General features: G+C 38.8%; 1 protein-coding gene across 5 annotated transcripts in view; it reads left to right on the top strand.

Moving 5' to 3' along the window:
* Window positions 1–16,424, top strand: part of Ptc (protein patched) — an 81,446-nt gene that overhangs the window by 45,973 nt on the left and 19,049 nt on the right. For 3 of the 5 annotated variants that reach the window (XM_076309600.1, XM_076309598.1, XM_076309599.1), the window contains exons 3-6: window positions 3,071–3,260; window positions 5,044–5,113; window positions 10,783–10,880; window positions 12,178–12,391. In XM_076309600.1, the coding sequence (XP_076165715.1) occupies window positions 3,071–3,260; window positions 5,044–5,113; window positions 10,783–10,880; window positions 12,178–12,391 (572 nt within the window). Of the gene's footprint in view, window positions 1–2,733; window positions 2,781–2,892; window positions 2,901–3,070; window positions 3,261–5,043; window positions 5,114–10,782; window positions 10,881–12,177; window positions 12,392–16,424 lie in introns of those variants that run through there. The other 2 variants (XM_076309601.1, XM_076309602.1) reach the window with 2 other exon arrangements.

The following is a 16,424-nucleotide window of genomic DNA, read 5'->3' as shown; positions in this document are numbered from 1 at the left end:
CACAAGTTTCGAACCTGGAGGTTTGAGCCGTCTTCGGTAAATACGCTAAAATAATTCGTCAATATGTAATTTAAATAAAAGAGTAAACGATCGATACAAGAACAAACTAATGATACGATTTTAAACAGAGAAACAATTTTCTTCTTAAACAGTACTTACAAACGACACAAAGTATTAATGTACAGATTAAAGAAAAGAAAATTTCAAAATAGTTAATTGACCCTGTAAAAATACACCGTGATTCTCACCTTGCCTACAATCGATCTATTAATCGATCTTCAAATTGATCCGATGGTACAAAAAAATGTGTCAAACTTTTTCAAAGTTCCTCAAAGCTCCACAAACCAAACTCGATCATACAAAAGATATTTGAATTTCCTAGTGTCTAAAATTCCTAGAAAATTCAAAAAACGAAGCATCGACTATTCAACTATTCAACTATTCAATTATTCAGAAGACTCTCCAGAAGTCAGAAGATCCAAAATTGTTCACGTAGAGTAAACCAAAAAAATGATACGAGTGAAATAACAGTGTTCCTAGACTAATAAAGACGTTACGTACTTTTCGTTCCCGCGGCGAAGTCGAAACGTTCGAAATTTCCTGACAGAGGGCCCATAAGCGAGCACAGTAACCCAGGTCGTTGTTTCTTCACGCCGCCCTCATTATTGTTCGTCCTTCGAGGTTTACGATCACGGTATTCGTCCCTGTCCCTCAGATTGGTCACGATTGAGGCCCGTACGTTCGTTTCCACTCGTACATCCCTGAATATCGGCTTGAAAGACCGCCCGTTGACTCTTCCAGGTGGTTCTCCGTCAACCAGCGGGCCCAGTTTCGTCGACAGTCCCGTTTGGACCGGCCTGTAAGGGGACCGCGCCGCTGAAGGTTGAGAACCTTCTTGATAGCGGGCAACACGGGTGGTCTCCGGAGGCCGCGCCGTGGCGGAACGAGCAAATACGCCGTCGGCATTTTTGACGGTGAAATCTGACTAGGTGGGATCCCGACGTACCCCGTGTCAGACGTCATTCCCGTGCCCTTCCTGCGTTACTTTCTGATGAATATACGTATCTTCGGTTTGCGCTTTCGGTTCGTCCCAGAACACCCTCTACCGGTCACCCTCTAGAAACTTCTTGTCTACGACTATAACCTTACGTGTCGTAATTTTGAAGGTTAACGAAGCAATTCGAAGGTTAGCGAAAATGAAAATAAACATTTTTCCGAGTATATCGTACAAGTGTAATTGTGGTAAAAATGTTGGATGGAAAAATATATGAACGGTGTGTTTAGAGTGTGTAGATAGAATTTTAAGTAAATGTGAAAAGGGAAGAGGAACCTTTAACGGGGTAAAGTATATGTTTGATTGTTTAGATTAAAAATGTTCTCGTCTTGATTATTGTGTTCACCGAATTTGTTTAGATGTTGGAGATCGAGAGATTTTTACGAGCGTTATAGGAATATCGATGTAAATCGCGAATAGTTAGTGTAGAATGAAAATCTTTTTGCATTGTTTTTTCACAAGAGTGTCGCTATCGAATTGGCGATGTTTCCCCGGTAAGAATGAGCCCAAACACGATCTCGTTCGAACAATTTTTGATTACGCGACATTCGAATCGTTTTTGAAAAATTGTCAATTATGTGTGAACGAAAGTAGCCCGAACGAGGTCGTGTTTGGATTCATTTTCATCGGGAAAATACCACCAATCCGTTAACGATGTTGTCGTAAAGATACGATGAAGAATATAAAAATTTTCAATTTTATTGAAAGAAGAAATCCGACCGAGAATAAAGATAAACGTTTCGCCATTTGGAGAATATTGTGGTACGCTTTGACGTTCTGTGAAAACTCTGAACATACTTATTCGATCTAATACAGACTTGCCTCGCTAAGTGTCGGAGCCTTGAATTCCAGCTGCTACAGTTAACGAGGAAGGCAGGTGTTCCAGGAATCGGGCTCTGTTATTTGTCTCCAGCCTGGTTGCCTCTTACAGTTAAAAAGTGAGAGCGAGCGAGGTACAGTTAAGTGGTGGGGATAACTTGGCGACTGCTAACGAGGCTAAAACCGCGACAGTTAACAAGGCAGTGCTTCATATATATATATTTAATTTGAATTTATTTCCTTCGACGATAGTCTTGCGATTGGATATTAAAACTTAAATTCCCCGTTACGTTACACAAGTAAATCTAACCGTTAAATCTGATTCCATTAAACTACGTAATTACGTTTAAAAAATAACCAAAGAAAACAAACGATCGAACAAAGGGAACTGAAGTACCGAAGTAACCGTGCGAGAACTGTGCGACATTACCGTGTCCAGTAATTCTAATTATATACAACACTAATAGTACTGTCATCAATTGCCAATTACGCTAATTGTGCCCGAATAAACAATCGTCGGTGTTCCGTTGCGTGTTCCCGCGTTTAAAACGACTCGAGCCCCGTCGGGTGTCATCGATGACTTATTTTAAATAAGATCGATGGGTTCGCCGTTTCGCTGTAGGGACGGAACGTTTTGAACCATAACAGAGCTATTTCCATGTCTTCTTCTGGGAACGCTTTCATTGGTACACTGCCAGAAATTTTTCTCGGTATATCCGTAAAGCCGTAGAAACGTGTGTTACGACACTGGCACCGGTCGATGTTTCTCTTCGAGGAATCGTCCCGAGCATAAACATTACCAGGCCGCCGAAAGCTTAAAGTGGCACGAGTCGCGAATAAAGCAACCAGTCAATCGCGACGGAGTTCGTGACTGCTCCAAGTTGGGCCGGCTCGCCGGAAGGCTCAGGTAGCGCATTCCGGTTTGAAGGAAGACAGCTGTGTTCCAAAAGCTTATACGCAGCGTTATTGAAAATTACTCGCTAATAACGCTAAGCTACACGCGTAGAGAAGACGTCGTTTCGCACGCGTGTGTTTCTCGAACGTTCACGACATTGTTCGGTGATATTTCGACAAACGGGACGGGACTTTTCACCTTGGGGGTTTTCTTTTTTTTTTCTTTGGTTTTTCATTTCTTTTCTTCTTTCTTTCTTTCTTTCTATCGTAATTCACGTGCCGTGATTATGTTTTCGGTCGCAGAAGGCGGAAGGTTACAAAAAGAGCTGACCTACGCCTCGACGGAACTGGGTGAAGCAGCCGCCTCGACGCATCAACTCGTCATCCAAACGCCGAGGCATTCCGGGGCGAATATTTTGCACCCTGCTGCACTCAAGGAACATTTAGCGATCCTGAAGGCGGCGACGCAGGTTACCGTACACCTGTTCGAAATGTAAGACTTTTTTTTGTTTTTTCTTTTTCTTTTCTTTTCTTTTTTCTTCTCCATTTTACTTTTTCGCGCGAAACGTCCGCGAGTGGGCAAGAAAGAGCACGTACACGAATCTACGTAGTGAGTTTCCGTTCTCGGTGCCAATCCATAGCTTGATATAATAGGTTGCTTGATAATTTTCGTCGTTCGATGAGAAACGGAGCTATCAAGTTCGTTGTTTTATTTTTCGAAAGACGGTACCACTGTTTGATGAACATGTGCGAGGCTTCTTGTAGATCCGTCGACTCGTGTATTTACAGTTGTTTAAAGTTGAAGAGTCATAGTATTTTTTTACAATGGAATAAACGACGAAATTTATCGAACAATTTAGTAGTCTTTTAACGTTACATTTATTTCGTCCCCCACGAGTGGATTTATTTATTCTCGCAGTAGTTTGTGCGAAGATACGAAGAGACAGGAGCTAGCATTTCGCACACGTCGATTTAATAGACAGTGTGCTGTACAATCTTTACAGAGATATGGAAAAAATCGTTTATTTATAAATTGTAGATACTCCTCGTGTCTTAAAAGCACTCGAACGTTGCAAATGAATCTTATCGTAGAATGATGACTCCGTTCGTTGCGAATAATTGGTTTTCGATAATTAGAAAAATTGACTATAGCAGATACACGGTGCTTTGTTTCTGAGTTTTCGTTAATTTGACGAATTGTATTTCCAGTATAACGTAGGCAGTTCGATCCTGATCGAAGATACGATTCTCTCTAACGAAATACCTAATTACGTTCAGTACTAGATTACTCTTCTTGCGTTGTAACTGTCACCGAGCTGTAAATTATAAAATTGAGATAGTAAACTATAAATTCGGCTTACGGTTTTTGACAAACTTGCTTTTTTGCGTTTTTGATTATTCTGCTTCAATATTCAAAGTTTTGAATAAACGATCATTGCCATCAAAATATAACGTTAAATTCAATTTACAATTTTCGACAATCCTGCTTCGACATTCAAGCTCGTATATCTTTCAATATTCAAAATTTCAGTTAAACGATCGTTGCCATCAAAATATAACGTTAAATTCGATTTACAATTTTTGACAATTTTGTTTCGATATTCAAGCTTGAATATCTTTCCATATTCAAAATTTCTGGTAAATAACAGTTGTCATCAAAATATAACGTTAAATTCGATTTACAATTTTTGACAATCCAGCTTCGACATTCAAGCTCGAATATCTTTCCATATTCAAAATTTCTGGTAAATGACAGTTGCCATTAAAATATAACGTTAAATTCGATTTACAATTTTTGACAATCCCGCTTCGACATTCAAGCTCGAATATCTTTCCATATTCAAAATTTCAGTTAAACGACCGTTGCGATCAAAATATAACGTTAAATTCAATTTCCAAATTCTGCTTCGACATTCAAGCTCGAATATCTTTCGATATTCAAAATTTCGGATAAACGAGCGTTGCGATCAGACACTAGAACGAGCGAACAACACGAGTCATTTCGATACCACTTTACCGATCACGGGTCGCGGCCAATCGAATCGAGTATCACCGATCGGGGTAGACCGCGCTTTCAACCCACTTTCGAAGACAGCTCGCCCCTCTTTCTTGCAAACTTCGCGGACACCCCGTGAGTGCCGGGGAGCGGCTTAGAGAAGCGACTGCCATCGTTTCAAGTTTTTCTGGAGAGCTCTCCGAGCCGCTTATCGGCGGGACGGGGGTTAAAGGGATGCAAACTTGTATTCATGAATGCATGTGTTCCGTGTCGCTTGCAGCACGTGGAGGCTGAAAGACATGTGTTACGCGCTGAACATACCCAACTTCGACATGCACTACATCGACCAGGTAATTTAAAACTACCACTACTTTATATGTAGGTGATACGTAACCGTGTGCGTGTATCGGCGACGCGTTGGAAACTATTCACGTATTCGACGCGTGAAGTACGATACCGCGTTATTGCGCGCGCACTGTGACTTCTCGATTTCTGTTAGGAAATCACGAACCTAGCGATGGCTACGACACGAGATCCCGATCGTTGCACGATCAACGATTCTCGCAAACGTTTTTCCAAATCGTGTTGCGTCTCTCTTCGTACACCTTCGCCCATTGATTGCTAATCGTCCCGTTCAGAGAACATTTAGAAACACTTTTTTTACCGAGATTAATATTCATCCGAAAATGAAACGAATTTTAAAGCAGTAGGTCGAAATTAGCGTAAAATTCACGGTGATTATTCGTAATTCTTTCCATAATGTGCTACGAATTTAAAGAATATTTTCTTCGCTATTAATTCACTCGATTCGTCGAGTCTGGTATATTATTATAATTATTCGGTAAAACAAATGTTTCTTGAAATTTAGAGTACTCTCATTTGTTATTTTACAGTAGAGAAAGTATTCTTAGATATCTAGAAAGAGGTGTTTCGTGAACAAATTATGAAAATTTTCGAATACGATATGTAGATAATAAGTATACATTTTGCGAAAAATAATTCGGTATTTAATGGGTGAATCTGAAAGAACCATGTTCAATACATTCGCTACTACGTGTTATACACGCGTGACGTATCGATTCTCGTGAAACACCAACGTTGTCAACTGAAGAATTATTGTCGAAAAAATTTTATTAAACACGTTAATACACCCTCGACGAAGTTTAACCAAGTTCGAGTAGAAGATCCTTGTATACCGCGTCGATATGAAACGCGGGAGAATAATTTCAGTTAAAATAATTGCATTGAAACAAGCCGTTAGAAGAATCGTCTCCATCGCTAGACGTTCCTGGTTTCTACGATACTTCTTTTTGTTTCTTGATTTTCAGTCACCGCGTCGTTCCCCAAGCGGCTCGCGCAGAGTCGTAAACGTCGAAAATTCAATGCAATGCTCGAAAAGCCGAACGCGACTTTGTATTAGAACAAGATGTGCGTGTCTGGTCACGTGTGGTAGCCTCGTTCCTTGTGTTGCTAACGAGCAGACGCGTTAAAACCATCCCTAAGCGTACCGGGAGAAAGAAAAAGGAAAACCGACAGTCACATCAGAGACACCGCGCGTCGAATACCACTTCCGTGACGTTACGAGCGTGTTTCACGAGTGCACTCGATTTTATGCTCCAATTTTTTCCCTGCCTTTGGGGAACGACCGATCATTCCTACGCTCGCTTCTTTGATCTTCTAAGTCCGCGTCGATTCAGCGAGTTAACGGTTCGAGGATTCCGAAGCGCGTTTTAATTATTTAAATATTGCGACAGTTGCAAAAAGACACGGAGTGACCAGAGTTGGACAGAATTGCATTAGGAACGAAGATGTGGAATAATGATAACGTGTATAGATTTATTTGGAAAGTAAGGAACGAATTGTTCAATTCGAACGATGAGCCTTGAGAGAATAACTTTTCGTCTAAATTATCAATCGAATAGTATTTCAAGTCTGACGAGAGTATGATTTGTTAAGAATAATTTGTAACTTGATTGTTTCGTTTCGAAGTTGTCGTTTAAATTATATACCTACTGTTTGCATTGTTTTGTTCGAAAATGGTATCGAGGATTGTAATCTTTCGTGCTGCAGTTTAAGTAGAGATGCAGTTTAAGTAGAGATGCAGTTTTATTTTGAATGGATAGTCTTCAATTCGTTTCTTTTTATATATTTATGGAAGGTAAAAAGAGGACAAATTTTGGCTTGTACTTCCCATTGTACGTGCAAATAATGCACGAGGTTAATGTTACTCGTATTGTTATTTGTAACAAAGTTTGTTAACGTTGAAGTCGTTATCGAAAATTAAAATGTATCAGTTGCAAATAAGTTGTTTTCTAGATTCTTACGAGTAACGAGTAAATTACTACAAACTCATCGCACGCGATACGGATTGCGAATTCAATTTTATTCGAACGATAACGTAAATAGAAAAAACGATCGTCCAAATGACACCTAACTTTTTAAGCGTGATACAAATTTTTTTATATACTCGATCGTAATATGTATCGAGAAGGACGAACGGTATCAAATTCGACAAAATCGTAGAGTCAAGCTCGGTCGAAAAATGTTAATATCATTACGATTTATCAAGTTTCAATTAAAAAATTTATGTCAAATGATAGATGTTCCGGTATGCAAGAATCGCCTCGAGCAACTGACTAAATCACATGGCGGTGTCCTGTATCTCAGACAAACAGGAATATTATTATCCTGCAGCCAGGTACAGGGTGTTTCACTTTTACCACGAACACGTTTTTCATTCTTGATATTTGGATTCGTTAATAGGCAATTTATATTTACGGTCTCTAATCAAATTATTTTTCGTACAGTTGTAAAATATCGACGGTCGATTGATTTCAATCGAACGTTTTTCATTGAATAATCACTCGACGAAAATCAGAGAAGCATCCGGTGATCTAGAAAGCGTTGAATCGATACGTCGAGTGCATCCATTGCAGCCTGCGCGTATGCAACTAGAGAAATGCATTCGTGCGGGTACGGTTGCAGTGTTGCAGGCACGTTGCTTCGGGGCAGATAGTTTTCCTCGTCGTTGTCTTAAAACTTGTTCGTTTCAACCAGGATTCTTTATAAACGTTTAAATTAAAAGAAATTTAGCGTGTTAAAAATTACGATTGATTCATTATTCCATAAAACTTTCACAGAGTATTATTGAAACTCTTGTATTCTTTTGTAATTGCCGCTGCAAACGTACAAAACTTGAACAATTGTGTTCGAAAGGTATCACAAAATTCATAAAAATGAATTTTGGTTAGATAAGGTGAAATGTAGTATTCGTAATGATTCAAACGGCTTTATATATTAGTAAGAATTATTTTAAAATGTGTATTACGTATTGGCATCACGTGATGTAGTAATTAAAATTAAACGATAACGAGAAAATTTGATTTAGTTTCAATATTTATAATAGTGCCATTTGGTATTGCAATGTAATTGTGTCAGGCGAGTGTTCGTTCATGGAAGTAATGTAATCTTGTAATTTTTTAAAATTGCAATTTTAAACATTCGTGATAATAAGAATTAACGCTCGTGTTTCACTGATTTTTATTTTGACAGCATAATTTGGATGATTTTAATTAGAGCATTCGGAAGAAGCAGCAATAGGGCTTACTCCAATAATCGAACTACTCAAATTTTTCGAATCACTTCAGATGTTACTCGAATTTCTCGATCTGCTACTCTAAATGTTACTCAAATATTAGTCGACTTTTTCGATCTGCTTCAAGTAGTTATATTTTACTCATATTTTTAGAGCTACTCCAAGTGTTACTCGTATGATTCGAGTTATTTCAAATGCTATTCTAACGTCTCTTACTATTTCTTACTATTTCAAGTATTATTTTAATTTCTCGGTGTAATCCAAGTATTACTCAAATTTCTCGATTTACTCCAAGTGTTCTCGAATATTTCAAATTATTTCAAACACTACTCCAATGTTTCTTACTATTTCAAGTATCATTTTAATTTCTCGATCTAATCCAAATCTTACTCAAAGTTCTCAATTTACTCCAAGTGTTCTCGAATATTTCAAATTATTTCAAACACTACTCCAATATTTCTTACTTATGATATTTCAAATATCACTATAATTTCTCGATCTAATCCAAATCTTACTCAAAGTTCTCGATTTACTCCAAGTGTTCTCGAACATTTCAAATGATTTCAAACACTACTCGAATGTTCCTTACTATTTCAAATATTATTCTAATTTTTCGTCTACTCCAAATATTACTCAAATCTATCGAGCCACTCCGTATCACTCGAGTCACACGAGCTGTCTTTCCCTCGGCTGAAATCGTTCGAGCCACACGAATATTTCGAGTGCTCGTTCAGCTTTTATTTGAATTTCACCGTGCGAATTGAGAATCGAATCGAAAAGGAAATAGAAACATTCGACGAATGAAAAACAGCGATAAACGTAGAATGGTGAGGAGGAAGAGGGTAGAATTATGAGCGAGGACTAAGCTAAATGGGCGGCGGTGCAATTAGCTTCGCGTAATGACGGGGTATCGGCACAGCGTGTCATGTGTGGTCCGTATTCTTGCTCCTCCCTCGTCCTTATTATACGCAAATGCGAGTCGAGGGCAGTAAATACCTATTTCATGAGCTCGTTGTCCTTGTCCCTCTTTTTTCTCTCGATGGTGGTTTCCGTTGCTCCGGTGCTTCCTGCTCTATGAATTTGTTAAGATAGACGTTTCCGCTGCAGCATATCGTGGTTTTTCCTACACAGTTCGTTCGGTCGTTAACGGAACTATCGACATCTTTGTTTTATATTACCACTTTAACCATGAAATTCGAATCTCTCAGATCACATCAATAAACGTTGCTAAGATTCTGAATTTATTTTCAACAAAACTGACCAACATGGTAGATCCTTACAGTACGATGCGTAACATACACAGTGACGTTCTTTGCAAAATTTAAAAACAATTCACTCGGTGCGACGATCAACTTTGTTCATTCCTCGGATAATAACACACGGTGCGTTTGAACAAAAAATTAATAAACGCGAAATAATCGCGGTAATGTTCGATAATAGTGTACGATAATTACACATTTATGCTGTACCGAACTGGTTTCCATCGCGGTATGGTAGCTCGTCGAAATTTCTAACAGACGGGTAAGAATTTGAAGCAAAACGAGGACAAAATTAATAATTAACAGAAATCTTCTCAATGTCACGACCATCGTTCACCCGGAATTTTGATTCTTCTCGAAACCACTGTGTCGTTATTGGAAACCAACCCGTAGCTAACACGTTCCCGAGAACGCAAGAGAACTTCGAATCGTTGAAAACGATGAATTCATTAATCGGGAATTTTTCATATCGTCGCCCAGTTTACATCCGATCAGACGAAATGCGCGTTCCGTTCACCGTTTCCTCGTTTGTCGGGCGGAGCAAAATAATATATAATAGAACTCGGACCGTGGCAATAAATCCCGAAGGAAGAAGCGAACAGACACGATAGACACTCAATACGTCCCCGATTTAATTTCGCCGCGCGGTTTTTCGAACGATCGGAACGACAAAATGACAAATGTCCGCGGCGTTCGGCCGACCGCCGTTCGAAATTCGTATTATTCGTAAATCAAATGGACAGCAAAAGAAAGCGAGACGCCACGGTGGATCGTTGGACCAGCCGATCCGAGTTTCCAAGAACGCACAGGTAGCCACCAATAATGCCACGCTACCAAGAAAAACCGTACGGCGATCGTTAGCCTCCTCTATCGAAGAACAGGAGAAACGATCGTAAATCGGTCTCGGGAACGTACGGCTCCGCTGTTAAGTAATCACGATGATTAAATGCATCGGATCGTAATAATTCCCTTCGTTCGTTCACGGGGACGTGGACGAAAAATTGTACCAAGTCGATCGTGGGTAACAATATAATTTGTCGATCGACGGTTCATTAATCGAACTCGCTAAATCGATTATTCCGCTGTACCGATCGGGCGCGCGTAATATATCAATTACAACGAAAAAGCATTTCTTCAGGCATGCTGACCGACCCGTTGTTTTTAGATCTTCGATAGTATCATACCCTGCGCCATCATTACGCCCCTCGACTGTTTCTGGGAAGGCAGCAAACTCCTGGGACCGGAGTATCCTGTCCACATACCGTAAGTACAAGAAAAGTATCTTCCACGATTACGAATTATCAGTCGGAATAATTTTATCATCCGGATTGCTCTTTTCGGTAAGAAAATCGATTACGTTGAAATTCGCGAATTGATACTAACGACCGAACGGATAATATTAATCGACGATTCACTCGCGTTCCACGATTTATCGACGAGGACTCGAATGTTTTTTTTTTTTTTTTTTTGTTTTTTGACGCAAAGTACGAATAACGACTAATTAATGTGTCGTTCGATGTAATCGCTCGTGTAAGGTATTCGAAACTTCGAAAGTTAGGGTAGATTATAAAGTAGACGTATGTTACACGGTGGATAAAAATATTAATGCATCGTCTGATATTTCTTTGCTTTTAATACTATGTATTTAATACTAGATTTACCAACTAGTCACAATGACTGGTTCCAACAGTTTTTACAAAGAAATTTATTTTAAATTCCATAGCATATATATTGAATAGAAAAATCACAGTCATTTGAAAATATGCTACTGAATTGAAAGTAAATTTCTTTGTATAGAATATATTCTTGTAAATTTCTGTTTATATGTATTATTAGCAATTAATCAATCGAATGTATAAGTACGTTCCTTCTCAATTTGTAATTCTCTTTGACAATCATCTCGTGTGTCAAGGATTGACAGAGTACTTGGTGAAGCTAAAAATCTGTATTTCTTCTATACGCAATAAAACTTTATAATACAATATTATATTTGCTTCGTGTTGATAATCGTCAGTGTCAAAAAAAGCTTCAATTCTCTATTGTAACAACTAAGCAGATTTTACCACCAAGTAACTAATTCTAAAGTACATATAGTAAATTTAATACATTTCTATTATCGGTATCAAAAATTATTGCTACATTATTATAAATATTCGCGAATCATCTCGTTAGTCTGTCACTGAATCAACGTGTCAATTGATTAGTATTTTTGGAACTTTGCTAAATTAAATAAGAATAAAAATAATCGAACAAAGTTACCAATACTTATAAAAATGAAATTTTAGTTTCATTGCTCGTTTTAAGCGGACTACTTTCGAAATAATATCTCCACCTCTTTTCTGACCGTATTAATCGTTGCAACCCATTTGAAACGTATTACAATTTATTTATCCAAAGAGATGTTATCCCATAAATGTCCCAATACGCACAGATAGATTAAAATGTTAAAAACGTGTACTTTTTTTATATCGATCTACGAAAAGAAACGTTTAATACGTTACTTACGGCCCAACGAGACAGAATAATTCATTTTTTCCCTTTGTTTGTCGTTTCATGGCAGCGGGGTGCAAACGAACAAGCCGGTTCAGTGGACGAATCTCAATCCATCGTGGATGCTGGACGAGATGAAGAAACTGCAGTCCGGGTTTCCCTTCAAAACGCTCGAGGATTACATGAAGAGGGCCGGAATAACGAACGCCTACCAGAGCAAGCCGTGTCTCGACCCGACGGACCCGGAATGCCCGGAAACCGCGCCCAACAAAAAGTCCCAGCAGGTAAGCAAGCCCTGTTGTCTCCGAGATTTCCGTTCGCGGCAACCTCTCGATCGATTAAAGGGGTCCTTTGGCCCTCGAACACCGAAAAAAGACCCTTCTTTACGCATTTTTCGCCCGAACACTATCGATGATAGTTTTTCCAAATATTGCGTATATATAATAGCTTGTTCGATAAGTTTTGTCCTTCGATAAAACTAGTAAATGTAATAGGATTGATGTAAATTTTTTTTATTACTTTTTGTTACGTATTAACGTATCGTTTACGTAAACTTCGTGAGTATTATGGAAAATGTAACAACAATATGACAAACACGTTTCAGTTATAATGTATATCGTACACTTAACGGGATTAATTAGGTAAAGATTGAAGAGATCAGACTCTTTTTGCACGAGAGAATATTTTTGAAAGTTTAACGGTACCATTAAAACGTTCATCGAAAAGTTTGCATTAACATTATTATGTTTGTAAAAAATTCGAGCATACAGAGTTCTATCCCCGAGTTTGAAAAACAGTGTCATAGAGATGCACACCTGAGGATTTCTAGAACACGTAGCTTATAAACGGGGTAGACTAGATTCGTGAATAATCTTGTGTTTCATAACATTGCATTTTAATATCTCGTCATTCTTAACGCATTACTCCTTCAAAATTACAACCCGAATAACTATCGATCGAAAAAACATTCCAAATAAATAATTACACAGACTTTTACATCGCTGTCTATTATTCAAATAAAGTTCTACCCCTATCACCAAGTTCGAGAAACAATATCATCGAGAAGCACATTGTTTTCTAAAACACCTAACAATCTCTATCACACCTGGGTATTTCTAAAACACGTGCCAATAGTCGTAAACTTGTAAACGGGGTAGACTCGATTCACGAACAACCTCGTATTTCGTGACGTTGCATTTTAATATCTAATCATTTTTGACTCGTTATTCGTTAAAAATAACCATCTATCGAAAAAACGTTCCAAATAAATAATTACACAGACTTTTACATCGCTGTCTATTATTCAAATAAAGTTCTACCCCTATCACCAAGTTCGAGAAACAATATCATCGAGAAGCACATTGTTTTCTAAAACACCTAACAATCTCTATCACACCTGGGTATTCTTAAAACACGTGACAGTAGTCGTAAACTTGTAAACGGGGTAGACTCGATTCACGAACAACCTCGTGGTTCCGTGACGCTGCCTTTTGATATCGGGGCACGCCATCGCAACCGACAAATTCGGGATTAAATTGCGCAAAAAACAACGACGGTAACGCTGCAAATTGCTCCCGGTAAGAGGAGGTTTCGAGGCAGACACATTTCTTCCTCGCGACTATTTACTCGGTTCTCTCTCTCTCTCTCTCTCTCTCTTTTATTCTTTCTTCAGATGTGTGTACACGTGTCTCTGCGTTTCTCACCGCATCGCGGAATTCTTCTCGTTACAAATTCACGATATCGGAAACTTGGCAACGATCGATGTAATTACACGAGCGCGCGCGCACACGAGGTTCGCTCGGTTTCTTGTTCGCCCGTTACCGGTGGCGTTATCCCAAGTAGCAAGCTCGTGACACCTATTACGCCACCGTCGAGCATTCGTAGCGTTGTAGGCCGCCTACAAGCAAAAAGCTCTCTCTCTCGCGACCGCTTATTAGCACGCTTGTTCCTGCGTCAGAGGGATCGATGTTACAACTCGCGGCCCGCGTGCAATTATACCGACTCCGTTTATTAGCTTTAATTCTGTCCCGGCCTCATTTGCGACGGGATTTATGCCCGCGATGGGTCTCGGTGCTTGCGCCGCGGAGATTGATGCCCGTAAAATAATTACACGCGCTATCAAACTTACGGTACGGTGCAACGTTCACTGTACGAGAACTGTTAACTTTCAACCGTGAACGGTGGTAAATTGTACGCTTCCGCGCGAGACACTCTGAGCGATAATGTACGTACCACGCGCAAATTTCCCGAGTAAAAAGTCGGTTAACGAGGCTCGTTTGTACGATTCGGGGTGCTCGTTTCCAAAATGTTTTCAACGGCCGATGGAATCTCGACGACTCGAAGATTTTTCAAAGACGAGCTATTACGAGACTGAAACGATGTTTGCTCGTCGTACCGGTTCGAAATACTTCGAAACTGGAATAGAATGAAAGTAATAGGGAGTTTGTAGTACGAGTGTATTTGTTGTCGACGGAGAGATTATTTTACTCGGATAACACACGATAGAATGTCTCTGGACAAGAGAATTGAAATTTAGGTTACTTAAGAAAAAAGATTGTACAATTAACGAGGAGTGAAATACTACGTGGATTCTAATTTAAAGATTTCGTTTTAAAATATATTTAAATATAGAAGAGAATACAAATTTGTAATCGAATATAAAGAGTATAAAATTCAATTTTTTAAGTTTTAGAGGACACTGTTCGAACGATTTTCGACCTAGAAAAATTGTATCCGATGAGAAGCGATGACTCGCTTTTATCCAGTTAACGAACGATGTTCAATCGGTGTTGCGAGCATTAAAAAAATACCAGAATGTAGTAAATATACTCTACAATTTTACCTTAAAATCTGAAATTATTCACGGTTATAGTTTTCTTGGAAAAAAATGTCGAAAAGAACGCCTTCGTTTCCGCTTGCGAATAGGAATACCGGCTCGCGGGAATTCGACGGGGGAAGCACGCATACGAAATTGCTATCGAAATACCGGCTTGTAAAGGTGGGAATCGCTTAGGCCGCAATGAAACAATGTACAAGTGCCTGGACGCTAAGATTCGTTTATAGGATCAATGTCCAGAATAATAAGAAGCCACTTGAAATTCTGCGGCCGGCGACGACCGGTTGCGTGCACGTAGCGAGTCCGGTAGGTCCCGGACAGCGACGTCCATTTTGCTTTGATGTCTGGAGAGTATTCCGTAGCCGAAGCCGGCAACTACGGTAATGAATACTTAATTGAGCGTACTGGGAGATCCTGTGTACGGTAAGGCGCGACCGAAATCGAGAATTTCTCGCCGCGCGAAATCAAAAGAGAATGCTGATGCGCGGGTGTTGTACTTCACGGGATGCGATAGGACGAAGGAAGCGAGTTATCGGTTGGAAAATCTATCGAACCGGACACGGAAACGATCGTCGACCATTTACGGTCCGTTTTCAGCGGTTGATGTCAAAGTAATCTTACCGGGGCAGGAAGTCGAACACTTAAAGGGGTATTGTTGTCCAGACTGGCATTTTTTCGGCTCCTTTTATGATTTTTTTTTTTTTTAATGATAGGTAGGCTATTTTCTAGCGAGATTTGTCATATTTGTTTATCCATCTTATAAGTACGTACAGTATTTTTTTCATTCAGAAATGTTAAATATTATTGGAGCTATAGCTGCTTGTTTAATGAGTACGTATGGATAAATGAGTTCATTCAAAAATATTAAAAATTATTGGAGTTATAGCTGCTTGTTTAATAAGAAGGTACGGTATTTTTTTCATTCAGAAATATTAAAAATTATTGGAGTTACAGCTGCTTGTTTAATGAGTACATATGAATGAATGAGTTCATACAGAAATATTCAAAATTATTGGAGTTATAGCTGCTTGTTTAATAAGTACGTGCAGTATTTTTTTCATTCAGAAATATTAAAAATTATTGGAGTTGTAGCTGCTTGTTTAATAAGTACGTACAGTATTTTTTTCATTCAGAAATATTAAAAATTATTGGAGTTATAGCTGCTTGTTTAATGATTCTTCTAAAAAAGTTGTTCCATTGTACACGATTCCAGCCGATTCACTGATCAGAAACAGAAAGTGAGAAACTATATTCGTTAGAAAAGATATAATTATAGCAAGAATTAGAGAGAAGTCAAAATTTCGATAAATAAAAAAATGGCGAAACTTTAAATTCTGAATTTATATTTTTTAGCTTTATTTTGTGTTTAGCGTGTTAAAAAAAATAGTCAAATTCTATATTTTTAAGAATCTCTAGTTCCAGCCATAAAGGCATGTCTACTGAAGATATCGTGGAAGCCAGTTTAAAAAATAACGTTTTGA

The sequence above is a fragment of the Ptiloglossa arizonensis genome, chromosome 4, assembly GCF_051014685.1.
Source record: "Ptiloglossa arizonensis isolate GNS036 chromosome 4, iyPtiAriz1_principal, whole genome shotgun sequence".
NCBI lineage: Eukaryota > Metazoa > Arthropoda > Insecta > Hymenoptera > Colletidae > Ptiloglossa > Ptiloglossa arizonensis.
The sequence above is the reverse complement of the archived record's forward strand: the minus strand, read 5'-3'. Positions and strand labels throughout refer to the sequence as shown.